The sequence below is a fragment of the Mytilus galloprovincialis genome, chromosome 4 (assembly GCF_965363235.1).
Source record: "Mytilus galloprovincialis chromosome 4, xbMytGall1.hap1.1, whole genome shotgun sequence".
Classification (NCBI taxonomy): Eukaryota; Metazoa; Mollusca; class Bivalvia; order Mytilida; family Mytilidae; genus Mytilus; species Mytilus galloprovincialis.
Genome location: NC_134841.1, coordinates 32,415,439 through 32,440,535, shown reverse-complemented (window position 1 = coordinate 32,440,535; position 25,097 = coordinate 32,415,439). Strand labels below are relative to the sequence as shown.

Below are 25,097 nucleotides of genomic sequence, written 5' to 3'. Positions count from 1 at the left end.
TCGCCTCTTTTGTATATGAAGGTCCAAATGACCAATATTAGTAACAAGCTTTCCCTCTATACATATATTATATGATTTCTGATCTCTGGTCATAAACTAAATATTTTCACATTAACAGGAATGACTTTTTTGCCAGTGGATGAAGGTCACTTGTACTCAAATTTCAAGACTTATGAATATAAATAGATGCATGTCGAATGATTCCATGATGCATCTTGGAATGGAGGTGGAAAGGAAATAAAATACAAGTCCATGAACACTTTTATTATTAGAATAAAAATTGAAAAAATATGCTTGATAGATGGAAGGCTTATTTCATACAGGGATAAGCATGAAGAAAAACTAAACTGTGTTTTATTTAACAAACATAGGAACTTTCCTTATATATCAATGTTAATCTACAGATATGCCCAACTTGCAATCATGCATCATTTAAAAGAAACTTCTCGTTTCACCATTTATTAAAAAGTTAAGACACACAGCATCTCGTCTTTCCCTTTCTAGTGATCCAATTTTTCTCATCATAGACATAAAACATCATTGGACAATAGGCATTTTAAAATTCGTTCATCAGTGAATTTTACAGGTAGAAACAATGAAAATGTACCACCATACAATAATTGTCTATTTGTAAGATCTTTGTCTTAACGAGATCAAATCAGTATTTGAACTAACATTTAATTCCCTTAAACATAGTTTGGAAGATACTTGAAATACTTAGAAGTAAGAACATTGAAAATTAAAACTCTGCACTGTACCATTATTTCAGGTTGTAAAACCCCATGTAGCAGCAGTAAACACCAAAATAAAATGATATCACAGTTGCTTCACTTGTTTAGAGCTAAACAATACTTCAGTTGCCTATTTCAGAATGCAAAATCACAAATTAATAAATCTGGATTACAATAACCAACTACAAAAGTCTGCCAGTTTCTATCACAAATTGGTTATTAAATATCTGGTGAGTGCGTTCTTTATAACTGTATACATATATCTTATTCCAATAAAAATCAAACAATATAGCACATTCAAAACAATGACAGAGTATAGAAGAAAAAAACTGATCTACAAATCATGAGCATAGGACAGTATGAGGAATATTGATTCAAGTTAAATCAAGTGCTGCAGAAGGGAACCTGCTTACTCATGTTAACAGGTTAGACCAAGTCTACAACAAATAGAGAAGATTTATGGTTTTCTTCAAAGTCTGGTGTATATCACACAGTCTTAACTTATTATGTAACTGCTTGACCCTTGACAAAATGTATATGTTGCATCCTGTGTTAACTACATTACTCATCAAACTATTTAACCTTAAACATGTCAGCTACATAACATTCAAAACAAGTTCATTCCAATTATGCAACAGATATAAATTCAATATATAATCTCATCATAGATACCAGGATTAAAAATTTATATTTACGCCAGACGTGCATTTCGTCTACAAAAGACTCATCAGTGACGCTCGAATCAAAAAATGTTTTTAAAAAGGCCAAATAAAATTGAAGTTGAAGAGCATTGAGGACCAAAAATTGCTAAAAGTTTTGCCAAATATAGCTAAGGTAATCTATTCCTGAGGTAGAAAAACCTTAGTATTTCAAAAATTGAAAGTTTTATATTTTTGTAGTTCTCTGCACCGATCTTAAATAAAATTGAGAATGGAAATGGGGAATGTGCCAAAGACAACAACCCGACCATAGAAAAAAACAACAGCAGAAGGTCACCAACAGGTCTTCAATGTAGCGAGAAATTCCCTAACCCGGAGGCGTCCTTCAACTGGCCCCTTAACAAATATATACTAGTTCAGTGATAATCTTAAACAACCATACCTATATAACTACCAACTGAGTAAGTTCTAGGAAACAGAGAGCACAGGCTTTGATAAACTAAATATGCAATTCAAATATCAATATAGAAAATTTTATAACAAACAATATATTAAAGGCCTTTTTGTTGACCCAAAGTCTGTTTCCAGTAAAAAAAAACAATGGAAATTATACTGTTTTCTTTGAATTTTCATGGAAAATCAAAATATATGCTATTTGAAAAAAACATGAAAAATTCAATTAGACATATTTCATATCTAGTTATTGTTTTAGCTATAACTTGTTGATATTGGTCAATAAATTCTAATTTGAAAAGTTTGGCTAGAAATTGGTGCTGTTTTATGGCCTTTTCCAATAAACTCCTTTGGACATATTTGATGGTTATCAATGTTCTTCTGTTGTTAAACAAAGAAAAATATACAACAAATATTAGATGTCATGTTTATGGTTATCTAACAATTGTTTTTGATAACATACTTAATTACAAGAGATTTCATAAATGAACAAATAGACTAGTATGATACACTAAGTTTGGAAAAAGTTTTAAATACAACTAGAGGTATTCAGTTGATCTTGTATTTTAAAATTTTGGCACATGTTCATGTCGATATTGCTTTTTAAAATTAGCTTACAATAGATGCAAAGGTCAAATAGAATAATTTAAACACAATATTTTTGGGCATAAAGAAACATGGTATTCATAATAAGATAACACTGGCTACTATGCATTCTTCTGACATACATATCATAATATGAAAATATAGAAGTAAATAATGGCTAGTGCATTAATCAGATTGAATATAAGATGCTTTAGTTAAAATTTGTTTCCTAAGAGTTTATAATTATCATGACTTTGATCGCCATAATTTATGGATGTTTTCTAGATGGTCTGCTGCTCTCTGACTTATATTAAGTGCAGGATGCATGGGCTGAATACCTTCTTCTCCTACCAACGACATACCACATACTCCAAAATAGGCATGGAGGGCATCTGGAATAAAAAAAATATACATTTTTATCCTTCCAATTGTACAAATAACATTTACACAAATTAATGTTTGCTTCAAATGTACTTATACAAATAACGTCTCAAGTTACTTCGCTTCCATATTGAGCAAACAGAAATATGAATTATTCTTTTTGGTAACAGTTCATTATGGGGTCCTTTTTGCCGCCTCCACTTTAACTCTGTCCATGTTATAAAAATCAGAGAGAACTATTTGTATTTTAACAACTAAACCTTAAAGTGTCTGATTTAACTTGCAGGATTAAAAAATATATGAACAGTGTGGAAAATATAAATAAAACTCGCTAAGTACAGGAGAAAAGCCAAAGCTCTTAAACTAAATTTAATATTTTCCAACAATTTTAGTATATTGTATATAAATATACCGGCATGTTATATGTGTCAAAAGACTGGAAGATGATGTTGCAAGTGGACTATTTTTACTCAGTAATTGATTCCCAGTGGGTTTTTTTTTTTTAATAATTATTCATAATTACATTTGCACATTTACAATCAGTGTAAAAAAAGATGAAAGATACCCGAAGGACATTCAAACTCAAAAGAAGAAAATAAACTAACAATGCCATGGTTAAAAAAGACAGACAAGCACTTGTACACAAAATACTGTAAATACAATTGACAAATTATGATGCAGTAAAAACTATCACTTTGAAATGAGACAGAAAATTTATTAGATTTGTTTCACCAATTCAATTGGTTTATCCCTGATGGTTCCACCTTTTCAACATTTTTAATATTTTTCGTTGTCCAACATCAAAACTTCTGAATGTCCCACATTATTTTATTATCTTGAATGTTCTCAACTGTACAATGTAATTGTTACTTTTTTTGCAGTATCAAATTAAAATGAATTATTGAATTTGGAAACTAGTGGTTGATATCAATTTAATATAAGTAGATATAAATATTTGAATAAATTTTCATTTAAAATGCACTTTTCAAAAAATAGAATAAAACATAAGTTATCTGTAATTATTTTTTTTTTTTCATTAATCAAGTATATTAATTCATTATATCGATCTCCAAACAGCTCAGAATGCTCATTAACACGAAAAAGAATAATGAAAAAATGAGTGCATTTGTTTAAAATTTAAATAACCATTTCCAATTGCAGTGTTACATGTTACATGTTATTATGTTACTTAATAGAAATAATTTACATAATTTGAATTAGAGGACAGGCCTCAAACTATATTCTCTTTTAGGAAGAAGAGGTATATTTAGCCTAAATGTGTCGTCAGTGTACATTTATTATATATCATAATCCTGGGCTTGCTCAGGTTAATATGTGAACCTTTACTTTATGTCAAGGCCACACGCCTTTTTTCACAGCTGAGTGATTTTTTGTCTGACCACTACTATATAAGCCCATGCAGAGTAGTGACCAGCCTCTTTATTTTAAAAGGCCGCACGTGATTAAGTCGACTCGATTTAGGACACAAAATAAAAGTTTTGCAACAGACTCTGTTGTAAAATAACTTATCTAAATCGGAAATATTGAAAATAAATTTCAAAACTTGGCATAATCTGTCAGCTGTTTATATACAGAAGTTATGTCGCGCTGTACGTTGCATTTAAGCGACTGAGAAAGTGACAATGACGATGAAATATTAAAATTATTTGCGTCCGACAAAGAAGTTAATGCTTCTTTTTTTGATTTTTCTCAAATTGAGAACATTAATGACCCGTAGTTTGATAACCCAGAAGCACAAATATTAATTGCCGAGGACATTCGAATGGCAGTAACACAAAAACAATAATGACATCAGACTGAAAAAGGTAAGAGGAGTACAATATCTACAAAAAGCATGCTTTAGCCAGTAAGCAAAAGACACCTAAAAGGCAGGTGACTGAGATGGACAATGAGTTGCCATCAGGGAGCAGAATAACAGTAAGTCCGGTAAAAAAACGTGGTAAAGGTACAAAGGCTACAAAACCTCGCACATCCACAGGCACAGTAAAGAAAAATGCTGCAAAGAATCAGCTTGACCAGTCAGAGTTGCTTAAAACTCTATTCAAAGGTTTGTCAGATACTCTAGTATCCACATTGAGTCACAATAATGAAAAGTCAAGTAGTAATATTGACAATAACATGGAATTTCCTGAGAAGGTGTCTGATGAGCAGGTGATTGACACCCACTACAATATCTTTTCTGACGAAGAGAATGAGCCTCAGGTTATAGCATCAGATGACGAATTTGACTATGAATTACCTAAAATATTTGGAGGCGATGAAAAATATGATGAAGAGGTAAGCCCATCATTGGCTAAAGTTTTTCACAATATTTGTAAGAAGAAATCAGATGTGTCAGTAATGACGAGAGAAATGAAGATACCGGTAAATTGTAAAAGTCTGGTAGCACCCCCAGTTAATGCTGAGATATGGCAATTCCTTGAAAGAAAAGCTAAAACTGCTGATTTGAATCTGCAAACTATACAAAAATTGCTGGGTTGTGGTATGGTACCATTGATAAGAGTGGCTAAAATTTTGAAATCCAAAACTCCAGATGTAAAACTAATGAGAGAAAACATTTCTAAAGCTTTGGCAATTTTAAGCAATACTCACTTTGAGCTATCAATTAAAAGACGGATGTCTTTAAAGCCACACATAGACAAAAAATATCACCAACTTTGCAACTGCAATGAAGATGTAGGTTCTAATTAGACTTAATTTTGGTATTTGATGAAAATTTAAAGTATTTGGAATAAAGACTTGAGAGCAAAGACTTGTCTGTCTTAAACAAAAAATTGTCAGAATGATCTGATTTTCAAATTAGTTTTGTGCTGGATATTTATATTTGGTGAATTTCTTTGTTTATATCTCTGTTCAAGTTTTTTACTGGTAATGTTCAAAAGATCAGTTGGTTATTAAGTTCCATTATTTCTTATTCTATTTTGGAAGTTGCATTTATTGGAGCTACAAAGAGTTCACTTATTAACCTGAGCAAGCCCAGGATTATGATATATAGTGTTACCTTATCCAAGCATCATTTATGATGTGAAGGATAAGGTTCATTATATGAAGAAGCCAAAGGGCTTCGAGGGTTAATATGTACCCTCCCAAATTATATAATCAGTAATACGCCCATCCCAAAAATAAATATTAAGACCAATAAATGCCCATAGCAGTTTGGTTTTTTCAAAAGAGGCTGGTCATTACTCTGCACGGGATTATATAGTAGTGGTTGGACAAAAAATCACTCAGCTGTGAAAAAAGGCGTGCAGCCTTGACATAAAGTAAAGGTTCACATATTAACCCTCGAAACCCTTTGGCTTCTTCATATAATGCACCTTATCCTTCACATCATAAATGATGCTTGGATAAGGTAACATTATTTTATAGAATATAAAAAATAAAGGATGGGTGTTTAACATCTAGTGGAAAGTTGCATATTCAGAATGATGAAATGAAACCTGGGCCGACCAGTCTTTGCTCTTACTTTGCTCATTGCTTTTTATTTTTAGTAAGACCAATTACCTTTTAAAATCAACATAACTTTTCATTATTTCAACTTTGTCTTTATGATTTTGTAATTCAAGGATTTTTACCATAAATCTTTTCAAATTTTAGTCACTAGAATTAAACTGTTTATTTAAAAAGAAAAGTTAATCAGACTTTTTATGATATAATTCATTTCATTTCTTTGATTTAAGCAAACATTTCATCTTCTATGAAGTTTGAATATATTTATTTTTTGTATTATATTGTTTATAATTTGAACAGTAGATTAGCAAATTGATCGCAAAAATAAACAAAATATATTTAACGGTTTATACCATTCGTTTCTCAAAGTTTATTTGAAATTTCATAAGCTGCAATAATTAATTCCCTATAAATTATCTGATACGGGCTACTTGGGCGCAGGTGAAAAATTTTAAACTACTAGGAGACATTTGAGCACCGACATTAGAGTCCATTTTATTATATTTTATTTATTATAACGGGTTAAAAACATTTGCTCAATGGGCATTGACAATTTTTATTTTGGCTAAAATGGGTTAAAAATCAGGCACTTAAATGGGTTCTACTTTGGCGCTAAAACTTCCGATTTTTTTTAGCTGAAATGTCCTATCAATGCGCTAAAATGCCGCTGTTCTGGTACACACTTGCATAAGAAATGTTCAGACAATGCATATTTTGAAGGTAAATTTGTAATGGATTGGTATCAGCCGTATGACATTTGCGCCGATTTTGAAAATTTTCATTCTTTCATTTGCGCCGATTTTATTTTTTCTCCTAATTGGATTTACAGGTAAGTAACAGGTAAGTTAATACTTTTACATGGGCTGAGCACAGAGTATAAAGACAAATTTTAAGCATCATTGGTAAATGGCTATCCCATTTTTTCGGATTACAATTCCTTCCCCCAAATGAAATCAATGACTGCTTCACGTTTGACAATATGTCTGACGCTCCTTCTGATGACAAATGTCTTACATTCTTAGCCTACAGACTAAGTACATGTATATGCACACTGTAACGCTATCCACCTCATTTCTGAGCAGCTGCACCCCAACTTATATGTTATTACAGATTTTATCAAGAAAATCCAGGCCGTAACGTATGTTAAAATTAATGCGAACTCTATAGAAATGCTCGCATCAGTACGTAAGCCAGACAAAGAACAGATGGACCCCGTTAGCAACAATTATAGGAATATATTAGATGTGTTGCCTATACACACTCGACAAGAACAGATTTATGATTTGAATGTATTCCGTTTTAATGGATTTGAATCCTTCATTTTAGCATTAACAGAGTGCTTTTATCTTAGGTTTTTACTTGTTGATTTTAAAGTATGTAAATATATAGCTTTTATATTGATTTATCCTGCTCGAAACCCTACTTCCACCTCCCCGTAGTGAGCAGAGGACAACAGTTATATACATGTTATGATTGACAATTCATAACATTTGTACAAATGGCTTACGGAAGAGGTTGATAAATGGTAAATGAAAGAGGGACGAAAGATTCCAGAGTGACAGTCAAACTCATAAATCGACAATAAACTGACAACGCCATGGCTAAAAATGAAAAGGACAAACAGACAATAAATAGTACACATAAAACAACATAGAAAACTAAAGAATAAACAACTATAACATCACTGGGATAGAGAGTTGTCTCATTGGCACTCATACCGCATCTTCTTATATCTTTTCACCTGTAATTTACCTGTAAAAAAATCGGCGCAAATGAAAAAAAAAATCGGCGCAGATGAAAGAAAAAATCGGCGCAAATGAAATGCAGATCGGCGCAAATGCAAAACGCCGTCGGTATCATCTTTAGGATATTTTTTTGCACCAAATCTCTTAATTAAAAAAAGTCAAACACATCAATAATTTATTATCAATATCAATGTGTTTATTCAAGGTAACTCAGTTTTTAGATTCAAGCATAATCTTTGCTGTTGAAAAAAATGTAATTTTTTCCATTTTTTTTCCCTTGAAATTTTGTTAAAATGTTCTACTGCACTTCCTCAACAAAATTAAAATTAACCTTAGATTTTCTTTCTGCATCAAATGTTTTAATGATTTTAATCTGAACATTTGTTTAAAATTTTTACAACTTTAAAATGATTTCTTAGTTTACTTATTACACAATTTACACTTAGTATGTGAATGTATATGTAGATTGATGCACACTGAAAAATGAGAAGTAAGCATGTTACACATCCCCCTTTCATTTCTTCACCGAAAAATAAGGATTTGAGCATTTCTAAATATCCCTTTATTGTAAGTAAACATTTCATTTTTAAAAAGTTGTGTACAAATTCAATATCTAGTTTCCTTATTATCCATGCTGAAGTATCAATATTATATAACACAAAGTTCTAAAGTGCCATGGAAATTTCAAAAGTCTTTCTGGAAGGGTATGATTTCTCATTCAGGGTATTCATTTTAATTACTATCACACAATATGGATACATTAATATTTCCCCTGAAGTTAACTCCATTATGTGTATGTATTACCGTATATTTTATTATTAAGTAGATTTGAAAAGCTCACTACAGCTTGTGTTTATGTAGTTTATTGAATATCGACTCTAAATAAAACTTTGAATCTTAAATCCATTTGAAAATTAAAATTATAGCTTAGCAGAATGAAAGAAAAAAAAAGCAAACAATTTATATGACTGTAAAATAAGTAAATTAAATTGACGGGTCAGTATAAAGTAATATTCTTACCATGAATATATTATCGTTGAAATAAATCATCAAAGACAATGAAAAATTAATTCCTAAAGATAACTATTGTTTATGCACCTACATCTTAATTACAAACTGTTTTCATTGGTGGAGAAGCTACTTTGCTGCTAAGCAAGCGATAAAAAAACATATAGCCACACTTTAAGTGAGAAATGTAAAGAAATATTAAGTTAATGGTCACACGTTAAAAAACTTAAGAGCACTTTAACAGAAGAATTAATTTTTATTTTTCCAATTAATGAGAGATTTTAATTTCAGATTTTTCTCAATCCAAAATGTTGATTTGTATCTGAAGATTATGTACCTATAACTCCAGAATCCAGTTACAAATAACTTTATACCATCACACAATATGCAAATTATTTCTTTGATCCCTCAATCAACTGTCTTTGATCAACTCTAATAGTGGTCTATGTCGTGATCATCGTATAATAAATTGCTAGTCTTAATGATCTGAGGTGCAGCTCTTACTAATCTGATCGTACATTCCATGTGTAACTTTCAAACAATGCTGATGTCATTTGCATAACATAATGAAAGTTTCAATCAATTTTAATTAAGTAAAGTTTTTAATTCCAATAGTAAACTTCAACACTTTAAATAGAACGTTAGAGTAAATATCCCATTTAGTTATCTTGCAGTAGTAAAACTAATTCCTTATTAATAGGAATTAAATGAAAAATATCATTAGTAAATATTAAGGGAACAGCTTTGATCTTTTTAACATTAAATTTTATTTTGTTTTGCAATTTACAGTTTACATACAATGTAGGGCTTAGTTCATTGTTTACAACAAAAAAGTGATGTTCAGGCATTAGCTTTTGTAGCTATTCGTTTGATATTAAGAGTGGTGAGGTAATGTCAAAACATGGTGTTTTACCATTACTCCTTTTTTATTATTATATATGAATGTTTAAATATACGATTGTATACATATTGTTATAATATTTTTCTCATTATCCATGGCTGCAGATGATATTTTCAAAAAGTTTGCAGGATTTTCAAATTTATCTTGAATTGTTTGCCAGAACCTTTATTTTACAGTAGCAGTCTTTGTTGATGCATTTGTTGTCAAAAATTTGGAAATTTATTAAATATCTGGTAGCATTTGGCCCTTAACATCTTTTTCAGATTAATTTCATATTGTATTAAACAAGTTTTATTAAAACTTGTATCTTATTTCTCCAAACACACAGATGTGAAATTCAAATGATCAAATGATTTTTTTACGTTTTCTTTCACCAGATTTAAATTGCCAAAATTCAATGAATATCATGCAAGTGAATCAAATAAATTCCTAACAAAATGCTTATAAAATCAGCTAAGTAGACGATAAGGGTTATTTTCAGTGGCTGCCAGGGGGTTGGGGAGTGATTGAAATAAGTAAAATCACAAAAATACTGAACTCAGAAGAAAATTCAAAAAGTCCCTTTAATGGCAAAATTAAAAGCACAAATGCATCAATTGAATGGATAACAACTGTCATATACCTGATTTGGTACAGGCATTTTTTATGTAGAAAATGGTGAATTGAACCTGGTTTTATAGCTAGCTAAACCTCTCACTTGTATGACAGTTGCATCAAATTCCATTATATTGACAACAATGCATAAACAAAGCAAACAGACACAATAGGTAAAAATATCAAAAATAGGGGCACAACAGTCAACATTGTGTAATCATCTTAATCACTATAAAAACAAACAAATGTAACAAATTAGTGAATGTAGAGAACATATGGAGAAACTTTTAGTGTAATAATTTTTGTCTAGTTTTTAAGGCTGTGTGAGACTATAATTGTCTGGAGTATATGATCAGTATATATAGTATAAACAATAAATGTACCTGGTGTGTGATCTGGCCATTTAGCAAAACCTCCGGTTATACTGTTCTGTGTTTCTAACATATAACCTCTATTAAAACCTTTGTCTGTTAATTCAAACATATCTAAAAGCTGAAAAATAAAAACAACTTCATCATAATTTATAGCCACTACCAGTATAAGAATTTGATACATATATATTTAGAAATATTCCTGTTCATATTGCTTATTGCTATTTTTGTAAGTAGCATATATATGCAGTCTCTGTTCAAGTGTTGTAAATACCTAACCAACATCATATCTGAAAAATGTAGAATTGTACAAGCATTGCTGTGTTCAGTTTTAATTGTATAATTTTCAAGATTCTTATAGCTAAATAAAAATAGATTGATATGATTCATTTTACATAATAATCATACTGATGAAGGATATCTGTTATCTGAAATATTTGTAGATAATTACATTTCTTGTTTCCATCTTTTTTTTTTTAAATATTGGTGTTATTTTTTACACTTTTTAGAAATATAATTCATTTATTGTGTACATGTATTGTTACTCGTAACAATCCAGCGCTCTCATAAGAAAGATTGTTGACTAATACCTATATGTTTAATGTATACATATAAACTGGACAAATTCTAAAATATTTGAAAATAAATTTGCCAGGAATAATTAAAGATAAATTTAACATTGTAGAAAAGTTGACCTTTACAATATTGACTGACCTTTAATGTTGCACCAACCCAGAATGAGTAACATGTATCGACAGGCTTATTTGGTCGTCCCTGAAATCCTGTTTGTTGTCTACTAATGCACCATCGTTTTAAACGTTTTATTTCCTTTTCATTAAAGGCGTCATACAGTTTGTCCATTAACACTAGTGCTGCTATTGCACAAAATGTTGATCCACCTTCAAATATACATACATGTAATACATTATTTTTTCATGTAAAAAGGAATCTCACAATCTTTTTTAATATGAAACTTTTTATATCTAAGAACAAATTACAATTAATGTGGCAAGCATTTTATTTCTTGAAAACTCAGATTATTGGCTATTGGTTGAAGTTAATTTTGTTGTCAAAAATACTAAGGTACATTTTATCAGCTTTGTTGGTATTACAGAATTTAACAGAAAGATTTTTAATACAAATTTCCAGTTTGGCCCAATGCTTTTTACAAATATTTTATGTAATACAGCTCAGTGTAAAAAGTAACTAAATTGACATAATTTCTTTTCATAGTTTTAAACCTGAAATTGAAATAAAACTCCTAAAATGAACCAAACAGGTCAAGGACCATTCAACTACATCATTGTACATGTACATTTTTTTGTACTAACATTATTCAAAGCAGCACAAAATCTTTAGGTCATTTTGAACCATATTTGCTGAACAATACAGAGAAATCATTTTTACAGGGTAGTGTACTACTTTAAATAATTTTGTTATCATTATTGTAGAAAATTCTACCAGCTCATAAAAAAATTTAAAAGTCTGACAGCTTCAAAAATTACTATATATATATTAGAATACATAAATGTAAAAGGTGTATGAAAAATAGGGGTAACTACAAATCTCCACAAGGGAATATATAAATCGGTTATTGAACTTAAAGGGAGATAATTGTGGTTTATGACCAGCATATGATTGGATTGGATTCTATTGATATAGATAAAGATATTTACATCAACAGCTAGACATTCTTTATGTCTCTGTCCCAAGTCAGGGGTCTGAATTTATGTGCTTGTTGTTTGTTGAAGTCTATAACATTTGACACTTTTTCATAGAAATAAGTGCATTTATTTCTCAATAATATTGTTTAATATTTTTCATGATTGGGTCTTTTATAACAGACTATACAGTCTGTGTTTTTGCATTGTTGAATACTGTACAGGTGCTTTTTATAATTGCATAGATTTACTTCATTTGACCTTTGGTGGATATTTGTCTCATTGGCAATCATACCACATCGACATCCTTTATTTTTATAATGAGCATGTTTTAATTTTCATAGCTACTAGAACACACCCGCGAAATCGCGGGCATTCAGAGCGTAGTTTAAAGTATGTAAAGTGTTGTTGGAAGAATTTTGTATAATATTGAATGACTGGAGAATTCCAGCAAGTCATAGGTTATTGGGGATAGGAAAATGTTTCTTTTTTATCCCTCCTCCTACATTTCCAAAATTCTTAATTTTTGGTTTTCTATCAATATTTCAATATGAACATTCATTTAGTATGTTATGAACATTTAAGTAAGGAGCCTGCAATTCAGTGGTTGTCGTTTGTTTATGTGTTACATATTTGTGTTTCGTTCGTTTTTTGTACATAAATAAGGCCGCTAGTTTTCTCGTTTTAATTGATTTAGATCGTCATTTCGGGGCCTTTTAAAGCTGAGTATGGGCTTTGCTCGTTGTTGAAGGCTGTACGGTGACCTATAGTTGTTAATTTCTGTGTCATTTTGGTCTCTTGTGGAGAGTTGTCTCAACATGGTAATCATACCACATCTTTTTTTTTGTAATCAATGAATTTTGTAAAAGATTTAATGACTGGAGAATTTCAGAAAAGGTATCAAAAGTTCACATGAATAATTTTAGTGCTTATCTGTATATTATGAACATTCATTACTATATAAATAAAGTGTATTTACTTTCAATTCTAAGTTTACTATTCGATCCATGGTGGTCAATTGATATAGTATACAGACCCTCTCCATTTAATAAACTCTGAGACCGTCGTGGATAGTAAACTTGAAAATGATATCAGATAGAATTAAAGTACACTTTATTCGTAGTATATGTATGGTCAGAGTATACAGAAAAACGCAAACCGGAGGTCTAATCTGACTTAAAACTTCGTCCAATGACGGGACAATATCCGGATGACTTTTTTCTAGTTTTTCTCCCAAAATAACTCAACCTGAATAATCATATGAATGGATGACAAATGCGACTATGTACTGTACCTATAGGACACAGAGGCGTATTGATTAATTTATTGTGGAAAGAAGAGACGCGACACACAAAATGAGGTCTTCTCGTTTAATAGTATAGATAAAAAGAAATGGGTGAAATCAATAAACTTGAAATGTTTTTTTTAAGTGATCTCTGACCATTGACAAAGAAATGAGCTCTAAAACACTGATTATTGTATTTTCTTAAAGGAGAGACAAAAGATACTAAAGGGACATTGAAATCTTAAGTCCAACACAAACTGACAACGCCACGGTAAAAAAAAGTAAAAGACCAAAAGAAAAAATCAAAATACAAAACACAACACAAAAAACTAAAGTCTGAGGAACACAAACCCTGCCACAACCAGAGGGGATCTCAGGTGCTATAAAAAAATAGGATTCTGCTAATGACTACCTATGGCAGTTCTTGTTGAAGATAACACAATTCCAAGTATATTTAACAAGATAATTAATAAACTGTCACCTTAACAAGACTGGAGTGACTAATAATTGTTATGTAGTTATATAACATTCAATTAAGATCTTACTTCATGAATAATGTCAGATATTGTCAACACTCATCTTATTTCAATAGAGTTTTTTGTATTTTAGGCATGAAAAGTATTACATGACTAGAATTGGGATCAAAATAGGTCATACATTGAAAAAATGTGCTACTTTATGAACTCTCATACATGTATATGGTACTGAAAAATTTTGGTGAGCTGGGAAATTTTCACAATATGATCTGCAAAAATATGGCCATTTGACAGGTGCACTAGAAATCTAAATAATAAGGTCAAAGAATTGCAACTATCCAAAACATTATCGTCTTTAAAAAAACATTAAAAATTTTAAAGGATTGTATGTGCAGTTTTGATGCTTATCTGAACCTACCGTGAGCTTCTGTACCTGGACCTTGACCAATACCTCCTTCATAGGACTGTAAAATATATAATAAACTATTATAAGTTACAACTGAAAGCAAAAAGGTCTTAAATAATTATCTTGCAACTGGTTATTTCTATATATTTTTTTAAGATCTGTTACAATAATGGAATAATGTCAGATACAAACAACCAAATTACTCAGGTAGAGTCATCTGCATCTTCGCTAGCCAAGGGTTACGATCCACTCCCACTCTCTTCACCCTTGGCGGATTGAGCCAACATTTGTGATAACAATGGTGCGCCATCTATCGGAAGATAAAAATCACGCCAATTCCGAATACATTATTCTTGACTAATGGTAGCACTTGAACTCTTCAATTTGGAGGTAAAAACACGGCAGCGTCTAGATTCTACACACTTGGTAAAGCCGGAAATGAAAACATACGTCAACATTCATGCATTTTTGCATGAAACATACACAGGAACTTCTATTTGTTGATTAAAACATTCAAGTTTGCACTAAATATAGTTGTATGTTTAGGAATGTAAAGACTTGTTGCACAAAAAACATGTGGCAATTGTTTACAAACACTTTCTACATTAACACGTGATCATGTTATATGCGCATTTTGATTGGATGCAGGGAGTTTTGACTGCAACCAATAAAAATCCTTACCTTGTGTCTCCGAAATTTTATCTCAATCCGCCAAGGGTGAAGAGAGCGGGAGTGAATCGTAACCCTTGGCTAGCGAAGATGAGTCATCTGAGGCAAGCAGTTTTTACTTGAGCAATATTAAGTTCAATTTTAACCAACAATTGGTCGAAACTCAGGAAAGTTATGACTGAAAGTTTTTTGAAAAAAAAACGGTTTTACTAATATGTACAGGTTAATGAAAAATAACTGTCATTTTAGGTATACTATTTAAGTGTATACAATTCTTCCAATAGTTAGGAATACCAAGAAAGGTCTGTCATATAAATACATAATTCAACACTAGATACAAATTGAGGTGAATATCAAAAATAAAACAAGAATGTGTCCAAAGTACACGGATGCCCACTGGCACGATCCTTTTCCATGTTCCATGGACCGTGAAATTGGGTAATAATCTAATTTGGCATTAAAATTAGAAAGATTATACTATAGAGAACATATGTACTAAGTTTCAAGTTGATTGGACTTCAATTTCATCAAAAACTACCTTGACCAAAAATCTTAACCTGAAACTCCCACTTTCATTTTCTATGTTCAGTGGATCGTGAAATTGGGGTCAAAAGTCTAATTTAGCTTTAAAATTAGAAAGATCATATCATAAGCAACAAGTGTACTAGGTTTCAAGTTGATTGGACTTCAGCTTCATCAAAAACTACCTTGACCAAAAACTTTAACCTGAATGGACGCACAGACGGACGGATGAAGGGACGGACAAACAAACGGAAGCACAGACCAGAAAACATAATGCCCCACTTCTATTGTAGGTGGGGCATAACTATACAAATAGAGCTAGCTAAAACTTCCCTGTACAGATTTAAGGAGAATAATCTTGAAGTTCATACAAATGTAGTACGAAGAAATGAAATTTAGTAGGTATTCCAAATAATCAAAGCTGGTAGAAAGACAAGATCCATATTAATATAAAAATCACAAAAAAGCATTATAAACAGTATCAACAGGTCGAATTAACAAGAAAATACGATTTGAGAGTACTCGCAGTTACTGACAGCTAGTTAAAAGCCAAAAATAATTAATAATAAAAAATCATGCATCAGAGACTAAAACAATATCAAGATAAAACAATCAATATCTTCAATCACTAAGAAAAAAGTCTGGATTGACAGATGGACAGACAGACGGACGGAATGCAAACCTAATGTTCCCTTTGACTTCATTGATAGGGACTGATAATTATACCCTCCCATAGTTATTAGGTAAACAGGTAGTTGATGAGCAACGGATGCCAAAATTCATCAATATAGTATACTCATATTGAGTATGATACCAAATATCAGGAAGCTCTAAATAGTTCCTAAGAAAAATGTAACAGAAATGTCACACATTGTCATTACATGTACATATGTGTAATTATCATATACATGTTCAGTAATCAGAATATTAATGTGAAAGATTGATTGATGGTTGTTTCCTGTCCAGTGGCAAATAGAGCATGCATGATAGGACTAGAAAACAAATACAACAGGTAGATCCAAAATAGAGGTTTTCCACGATGAAAGTCAAAGAAATTTTAACTGCAACTAAAAAATGAGGATTATTCAGATAGGGACAAAATATTGCCTTGGAATGGACCACCTGCAGACCCCTAAAAGAGTTTTTGCAAGATTTTCTTAAGTCCTAAGAGCGTGGCAATCTCTTCATATGAGGCATCAAAATAAACTTCCCCATTCTAACTTCATGTGGCAGCGACCTTGTACATCCTACACAGCCAAAACGACCCCTCACTTTGGTAAGGGTTTTACTGCCAGTCAGACTCAGATGAAGGCCAAAGTGACCATTTTTCTATTCCTCATTCACCCTTTATTGGACTTTTGATTTGCAGGGAAGCATGTCTACATAAGATTTCTAACCAAATTCAGGAAGCCACAATGTGTAGTTCCTGAGAAAAATGTGATGAAAATATTATGGGATGGAGAGACAGATGGGTACAAATATAAACCAGTATACCCTTACCTTTTGAGTGGGAGTAAAATTATTTAGTATTTTTTAATTAAGGCAAGCTTTTTAAAGGTGTGCAATATTTATCACTTCTCTTATGAAATTAAAAAAAAATATTTAAATATTTTCAACTGGTCAATGTATACTGAATTTACAGTGTAAGGGAGATAAAAAGGTCATTTCTTTGAAATTTTTTATGGTCTGCTATATCAAAATATAATAAGCATTTGATTAATCTCCTCAACAAAGTTATAATTAGTGCTCTTTGGTCGGGTTGTTGTTTCTTTGACACATTCCATGTATCCAATCTCAATGTTATCTACTTACCATACTATTTTTAATGAATTGAACAGCTCTGTCTTTATTAACACCTGTCCAATCATCTAATATAAAACTTATACAGCAGGCACAATAAACAAATCTCATGTCATTTTCACTGCCCTCTGGTACACAACAGAAACTGAAAAAGTCATGTAAAAATACACTTATCTCATGTCATTCTCAATGCCCTCTGGTACACAACAGAAACTGAAAAAGTAATGTAAAAATACACTTAAAACTCATGGCATTATCACTGCCCTCTGGTACACAGCAGAAACTGAAAAAGTCATGTAAAAATACACTTAAATCTCATGTCATTATCACTGCCCTCTGGTACACAGCAGAAACTGAAAAAGTCATGTAAAAATACACTTAAATCTCATGGCATTATCACTGCCCTATGGTACACAACAGAAACTGAAAAAGTAATGTAAAAATACACTTAAATCTCATGGCATTATCACTGCCCTCTGGTACACAGCAGAAACTGAAAAAGTAATGTAAAAATACACTTAAATCTCATGTCATTACCACTGCCTTCTGGTACACAGCAGAAACTGAAAAAGTAATGTAAAAATACACTTATCTCATTTCATTCTCACTGCCCTCTGGTACACAACAGAAACTGAAAAAGTCATGTAAAAATACACTTATCTCGTGTCATTCTCACTGCCCTCTGGTACACAAAAGAAACTGAAAAAAGTAATGTAAAAATATGCTTGAATCTCATGTCATTATCACTGCCCTCTGGTACACAGCAGAAACTGAAAAATTTATTTAAAAATACACTTTAATCTCATGTCGTTATCACTGCCCTCTGGTACACAGCAGAAACTGAAAAAGTAATGTAAAAATACACTTAAATCTCATGTCATTATCACTGCCCTCTGGTACACAACAGAAACTGAAAAAGTCATGTAAAAATACACTTATCTCATGTTGTTATCACTGCCCTCTGGTACACAGCAGAAACTGAAAAATTAATTTAAAAATACACTTTAATCTCATGTCGTTATCACTGCCCTCTGGTACACAACAGAAAATGAAAAAAGTAATGTAAAAATACACTTATCTCATGTCATTATCACTACCCTCTGGTACACAGAAATTGAAAAAATCATGTGAAATATTACACAGCAGGTGAATACTGTTCTTAGGTACGTACACAAAGTGAAAATACATACCTTCCATCTTCTTGCTGTAGATATCTTAGTCCTGTAGTCACAGATCTCTTGTCTACACCTGATAAATCATTCCCTAATATTATCAATGACAACAAAGCTGTGTATGTATTGGCAATATGTCCTGAGTCAAGTGGAATTGGATTTTTTCTTGCCTGAAAAAAAAACCAATGTCATTGAAAACTCAGGATATTTGTGTTTGAATACTTAATGAGGTCATTCACAATATTAATTTAACTGTCAAATACTGAATTTTGCTGCATTTAAGGCAAAGCTAGCAAATGAAAGCAGTATTTTTTCTAACAGTAAAACCCAGAAACCTGTTGGAATGTTCTCAAAGCAACATCTCTATACTAATTCATTCAAAGACAGAATATTGCCTGCTAGTAAAAGGTTCAAACTTAAAGTTATGCTTCAAAAAGTCTAGTAGTTACAACCTCTGTGTGAAGGGAGGTAACTCAAATTCCAAAATAATACAGAGTTCTAAACATGTTATTTCTGCTGTTGTTTTTTTCTATGGTCGGGTTGTTGTCTCTTTGGCACATTCCCCATTTCCATTCTCAATTTTATATATTCAGATGAGAGCAATCTTTAAAGAATGGACACATATGCGAGATTTATCAACGAATTTCAGGAAATCTGCATACAGATATATGTTTCAGATATTAGAATGTGAGTTCTTATTCTTGCGATTATTTGCAAAAAAACTGACAATAAATACTTCTGAATTATAGTACATGTACTTTAATTGAGAAATACAAAAAGATTCACCTCTTCAGCTTTGAATGGATTTCCTAATGTTGTAGAGCCTCTAAAGCCACACTGATGTATATTACTATCTAAAAGTAAGAAAATATAAATACTCTTTATCTACAAATGTAATAATGCAATATTTAAAAGAAAATTTTAATTTTCATGGAGTTTACATGTAATCACTTTACAATAAACAACAAAATACAATGAAATAGAAATGTTTATCCAAACACCCAAAAAAGGGATTTTACACAATAAAGGTGTCACATTTGCCTTGTTTGGGTCATTATTCATGTTATTTGTAATTGTTTATTGTTTGTTCTGATGTTGTTTTAATACTTTTTATACGTCCTGATAAAGATATACATGTATCAGATGCATATATATTTCATTTATATGAAAATATATATCTACAGCCAAATAAATAAGTACCTGCATTGAATTTTCATGATATTTTTAACTTGCAGAAAGTTAAAAATAACCATGAAAATAGGTACTTATACAGTAATTAACTAGATTTCAGTGGTCAACTCACAAGTATTTAATCCAAATTTGGTGTGATGGGTTTAACGCATTGTATAAATTCGTATATATTGTATCTATTTTTATGTATTTTGTCAGAGATTTCTCAAGATAAGTTGTTTCCATACTGCATTTTTTGTACTGTGTTACATGTACCTTCTTACTAAAGTAACTAATTAGTATGATTTAGTGTAAAAATCTTAGTACATGTAGGTCAAATGTGTATTTTGTTTCATGTAATCTTAAATTCTTTTATTTAAGGAAGTTAAGTAAATCATAATCCCATTTAAAATTTGATATTCTGACTAAATTTGAAGAGGTTCAATTACTTAAATTACATGTTTGTGTACCATCAAAAAGCATTGCAAGCTACAGGTGGCAAATTACTTACCATCATCATCTGGTAGAAGTTGCAGGGAGTATATCCAATTTATAATATTTTCTTTGTCACTTTCTAGAACCTCAAGTGAGTCCAGCATATCCAATCCCGAGATTCCAAAAAATCCTACGGTCATTCTGAAATAATAAAAAAAAAACAACAATTTACATTTCATACTCTAGGTTAGCATTATTATGTTTTGCCTACAACCAACCAATGTCTGTTGGGTAAAAGAAAGAAAATTTGGTGAAGCAAATCTATAAAATTTTATCCTGAGATGTGAAAAACTGAGAGTGGGGAAGATCTAACTGGATGTCTTTCTGATATTCTGGTACATCATGTTGCATTGTGATGTTCAGTTATGGCGTACAGGTAGTGATAAAGTATACACTGGTTTTCTGGCATTGTACACAATGTATAACAAAATACATTTGGTCAGATTACAGTGATATGCAGTGAAGTTTAGCGTTTGATAGTTCATTGATTTCATTCTGGCGTATCATAAACAAACAACTTGTAACGTCTCATTTCATTGGCCCAAAGATTCAAATACAACAGCAATGTAGTCAGTGTGCACGTGAATTAACACAGGTGACCGACAATGGAATTTTCTATGTTACTACGAACGTAAAAACAATGATTTTTATAGTTTACAAACCTTTGGTCAAAAGAATTAAATAAATGTTTTGTTAACTTCAAATAGTGGGGTTGAAATATTATACCGATATTTTGTATTAAGTAATATTCTAAGTTCTTTATGCATGCAGCAACTCAATTATCTTGTACCCGGCATGATGAGAAATATAAGGATAAAATAAAATACATGTGCCGCTTTTATACGGATGAATATATGAACCACTTTTAATTTCTTTCATACTGACCATAGGTTATAATCCTAACAATGTCATAGTCACTTATAATAAGTATCTCATAATACTGATCAATTACAATAATTAATGATGGGTTGCACTGACATTCCTCTTTTATTATTTTCATGCTATAAAACATACACACAGTATACGTAGCTATAAATGGAGGAAATTGTCCCCCAAAGATACAAACAAAATAACTTTAATCGTATCATTTGTGCAGTTAGGTGTATATGTTTTCATATGTCAATTTTTTTTCATACTATGCATGTTTTTTCAATGGAAATAATTTGTGACGTTGCATTGCATTTTTAAAAGCAGGAAAACACATGATACTATTGTTACGAATTTACAGTTTAAGAAGGTTATAATATTTCTACAGTTATATATTTCCCGATATCTCTATGAGATTCCCATTTAATCTTTTTATCGTTTAAAACTGTATCTAAAATCATCCCGTTATCCTTGGTTGCTATCAGACGCTTTACCTGTAAAATTGTTGCTAGGGTGCTCTCTTCGAGGTCCGCGTTCGAAGTATAAATACTAGGTAGCTATTCAGTTCAAGCTGTCATTCGTATCGGAGACGTTGAAAGGAGAAGAATAGAAGGCTAGGACCGTTAATATTTAAAGATGAGTAGCAGGATTGTTAGTCAAACAAAGTGGAGTGTTTGAAACCTGCTGAGAAGATATAGATAGTTTTGGTTCCGTAGAAGTTGTATAAACAGGGTTAGTGCTAAGGTTTTGCGTTCCACATCTCTCACTATTGCAGAGAGTGTTTGCTATTAAACCATACCTTAGTGCTACCCTTTTTCCAACTGTTTTATCAATGTTTATAAACATATTTTAATAAAGTTTTATACGTCAAAAGTTTACAACAGTTGGAATAGTTTCCATATATTCGTTTTGATAGGTTTCAGCCCGTTTGATATATTTCGGTTCAGCCCGGTTTTATACATTTAGGTTTCAACCCGTTTGAAACATTAAGGTTTAGCCCCGTTTTATACATTAAGGTTTCAACCCGTTTGATACATTAAGGTTTAGCCCGGTTTTATACATTAAGGTTTCAGACTAGTTCCAAACATTTAGGTTTCAGACCAGTTTCAAACATTTAGGTTTAAGACAACAGTTCCAAACCGTCAGACCAGTTTCATACATTTAGGTTTCAGACCCGTTCCATACATTTAGGTTTCAGACCAGTTTCACACATTTATGTTTCAAACCAGTTCCATACATTTAGGTTTCAGACTATAGTTTCAAACAGTATCGGACTGGAAGGATTTTAAACAGTTTTTAATTTAACAGGTTTAGATTAGGTTGATAGGTGTTGAAATTCGTTTAATGTACCGGTAGTATAGTATTTGTATCATATTTGATAGTGATAGAGTAAACTTTTTATTGACTTTAGAACTTTTGAATTGCTTTTCAAATCCCAGAAAACTGGTACGAACCCGAGGATAAAAATATCTAAACGTCCCCGCCCCATTACATGTTACACAATGAAGTACCATATGACATGTATACCAGTATTGTCATTGGCATTGCTGAGTACAGGAGATACAAATATTGTTATAAATTTGGTATGTGAAAATAAGAGACAGCCAACTTGTTTTTAGAAAAAGGGAGGGGTGGTCATGCCTTGTCTTTATCGTCGTGTTTACAATTTGGAAGTATGATTTTGTTTCAGATTAAATTAAATCTACATTTCAGACCTGTTGTTGTCCAGAGAACAGTAGCGAGAGGGCAGAATCTGAAGACATCTTTCAAAAAATTTAATGTGTTTCTTTTTTAGAAGTGTTTGTGCCATTCGTTCTTTTTTTTATCTTCTAACACTGAAGAGTCTAATTCTGGGTCTTTCTAAAAGGTCAGTCTGGGTCCCGGCAGTATCCCAAGTTTAATATTAAACGTCGATCTCTGGATAATAATATTAATATTCAATTGAATTAAAAAAATGATATAAAGAATAATGCAAAATTTGAATTTTGATCAAAAGATAAAGAATATGTCGATTTACATGGTTTTGGCAAGTTGGACTTAAATGTGCTGTTTACAAATCGATAGACAATATAGACAATATTTTATTCGCACAAACACATTTACATTAAATGGTTATGGCATACAAAATTAAGACAATAAACTGACAATAGTCAACTTGATTATAATTATATTAGAGTGACAGTGGTATTCACAGCGAAGAAGAAAAAGGCTATAAATATCAACAGTTAACACATTGTTAATGTTCATGAACAATTAAAAAAGAACACAAACAAAAATTAGGTTGCATATTAAAAAATGTTATACAGATGTTCTTAATAAAAGACAATCATTAATATACTTTATGGTGATTTTTATAATGACTGGTAGATTGCTATTTAAAAGTACAGTCAAATGATTTAGTGTTACATAGTGGACTGAAATTTAATAAAATTGAAATTAAGAATTTTATTAATATTTTGTATATAGGTATCCCTTAATGATTTATAGCATGGACAGATTGAGAAGAAATGCATGGTATTCTTCCTCAATTTCTTGTCTGTTACAGGATAAGCAAATGCATAATTACCCGTAACAAACGTTGAATCAACACATATTTAATAATTTACTTAGGGCGTAAAACACAAAAGCAAAAGTGTAAGGGTTTGAAGCATAACACAACACTACAAAGAGATGAGTTATGATAAAGGTCGATTATCTGTATACCGCCATCTTAAATTGTGAAGTATTAGTCCACAGTAGGTATAATGTTTTGCCTAAATCTGCAAATTTGAGTCAGGTTATTAATTTGTAGGTTTGAGATTTATTGGAATAAATAAGAATAATTGATCTATTGCATTTTGAGGACTGAATTATCAAACTTATAAAATATTTGTGTTTGTTCGAAACAAATTGTCAAATTGACAATTTAATGGGAGATAACTCAAATAGCAGAATTGTTTTTGAAGGAATGATCGAAAAAATTTTAATTTTTACTTGTAGCAAAAAAACTTTGTCGCATAGATTTCTTTTTGGCAAATTGGATTAAAAATTATTACACTTCCGTGAACCATACTCTACCTGTTTTTACCTCATTTGCATTAAGGAAAAAAAAAACAGATATTAAGATATAAGAGCCTTTTCCACAAGTCATGCTAAATATGGTCCATTTTTGACTACCGACTTAGGCACTGAAACAAATCGTAACAGAGTCATGGAACTAGTGCACTAATAGCGCCCTTTGATATTAGACTTGTTCTTGTAACGTTGTTGAGAACAATATATGACCCTAGATATAATAGCCATTATTATGTCTATGGTATGATCAAACTCAGTATAGAGACCACTCCAAGTTGCATTTAATTGACAATATTAAAAAGAAGATGTGGTATGATTGCCAATGAGACAACTGTCCACAAGAGACAAAATGACATAGAAATAAACAACTATAGGTCACCGTACGGCCTTCAACAATGAGCAAAGCCCATACCGCATAGTCAGCTATAAAAGGCCCCGAAATGACAATGTTAAACAATTCAAACGAGAAAACTAAAGGCCTTATTTATATATAAAGAAATGAACAAAAAACAAATCTGTAACACATAAAACAAACGACAATCACTAAATTACAGGCTCCTGGCTTTGTACAGGCACATACATACATAATGTTGCGGGTTTAAACATGTTAGCGGGGTCCAA

General features: G+C 31.4%; 1 protein-coding gene across 1 annotated transcript; it reads right to left on the bottom strand.

The window, feature by feature from the left end:
* Nucleotides 1-249: 249 nt before the first annotated feature.
* LOC143071916 (geranylgeranyl transferase type-1 subunit beta-like) lies at nucleotides 250-23,282 on the bottom strand. The gene is made up of 9 exons (XM_076246601.1): nucleotides 23,138-23,282; nucleotides 20,572-20,696; nucleotides 19,677-19,744; nucleotides 18,909-19,060; nucleotides 17,731-17,863; nucleotides 14,740-14,785; nucleotides 11,614-11,798; nucleotides 10,912-11,020; nucleotides 250-2,820 (listed from the first exon to the last, which is right to left on the bottom strand). The coding sequence occupies exons 1-9, from the start codon at nucleotides 23,230-23,232 to the stop codon at nucleotides 2,675-2,677; spliced, it is 1,059 nt and encodes a 352-aa protein (XP_076102716.1). The 5' UTR covers nucleotides 23,233-23,282; the 3' UTR covers nucleotides 250-2,674.
* Nucleotides 23,283-25,097: the final 1,815 nt, after the last annotated feature.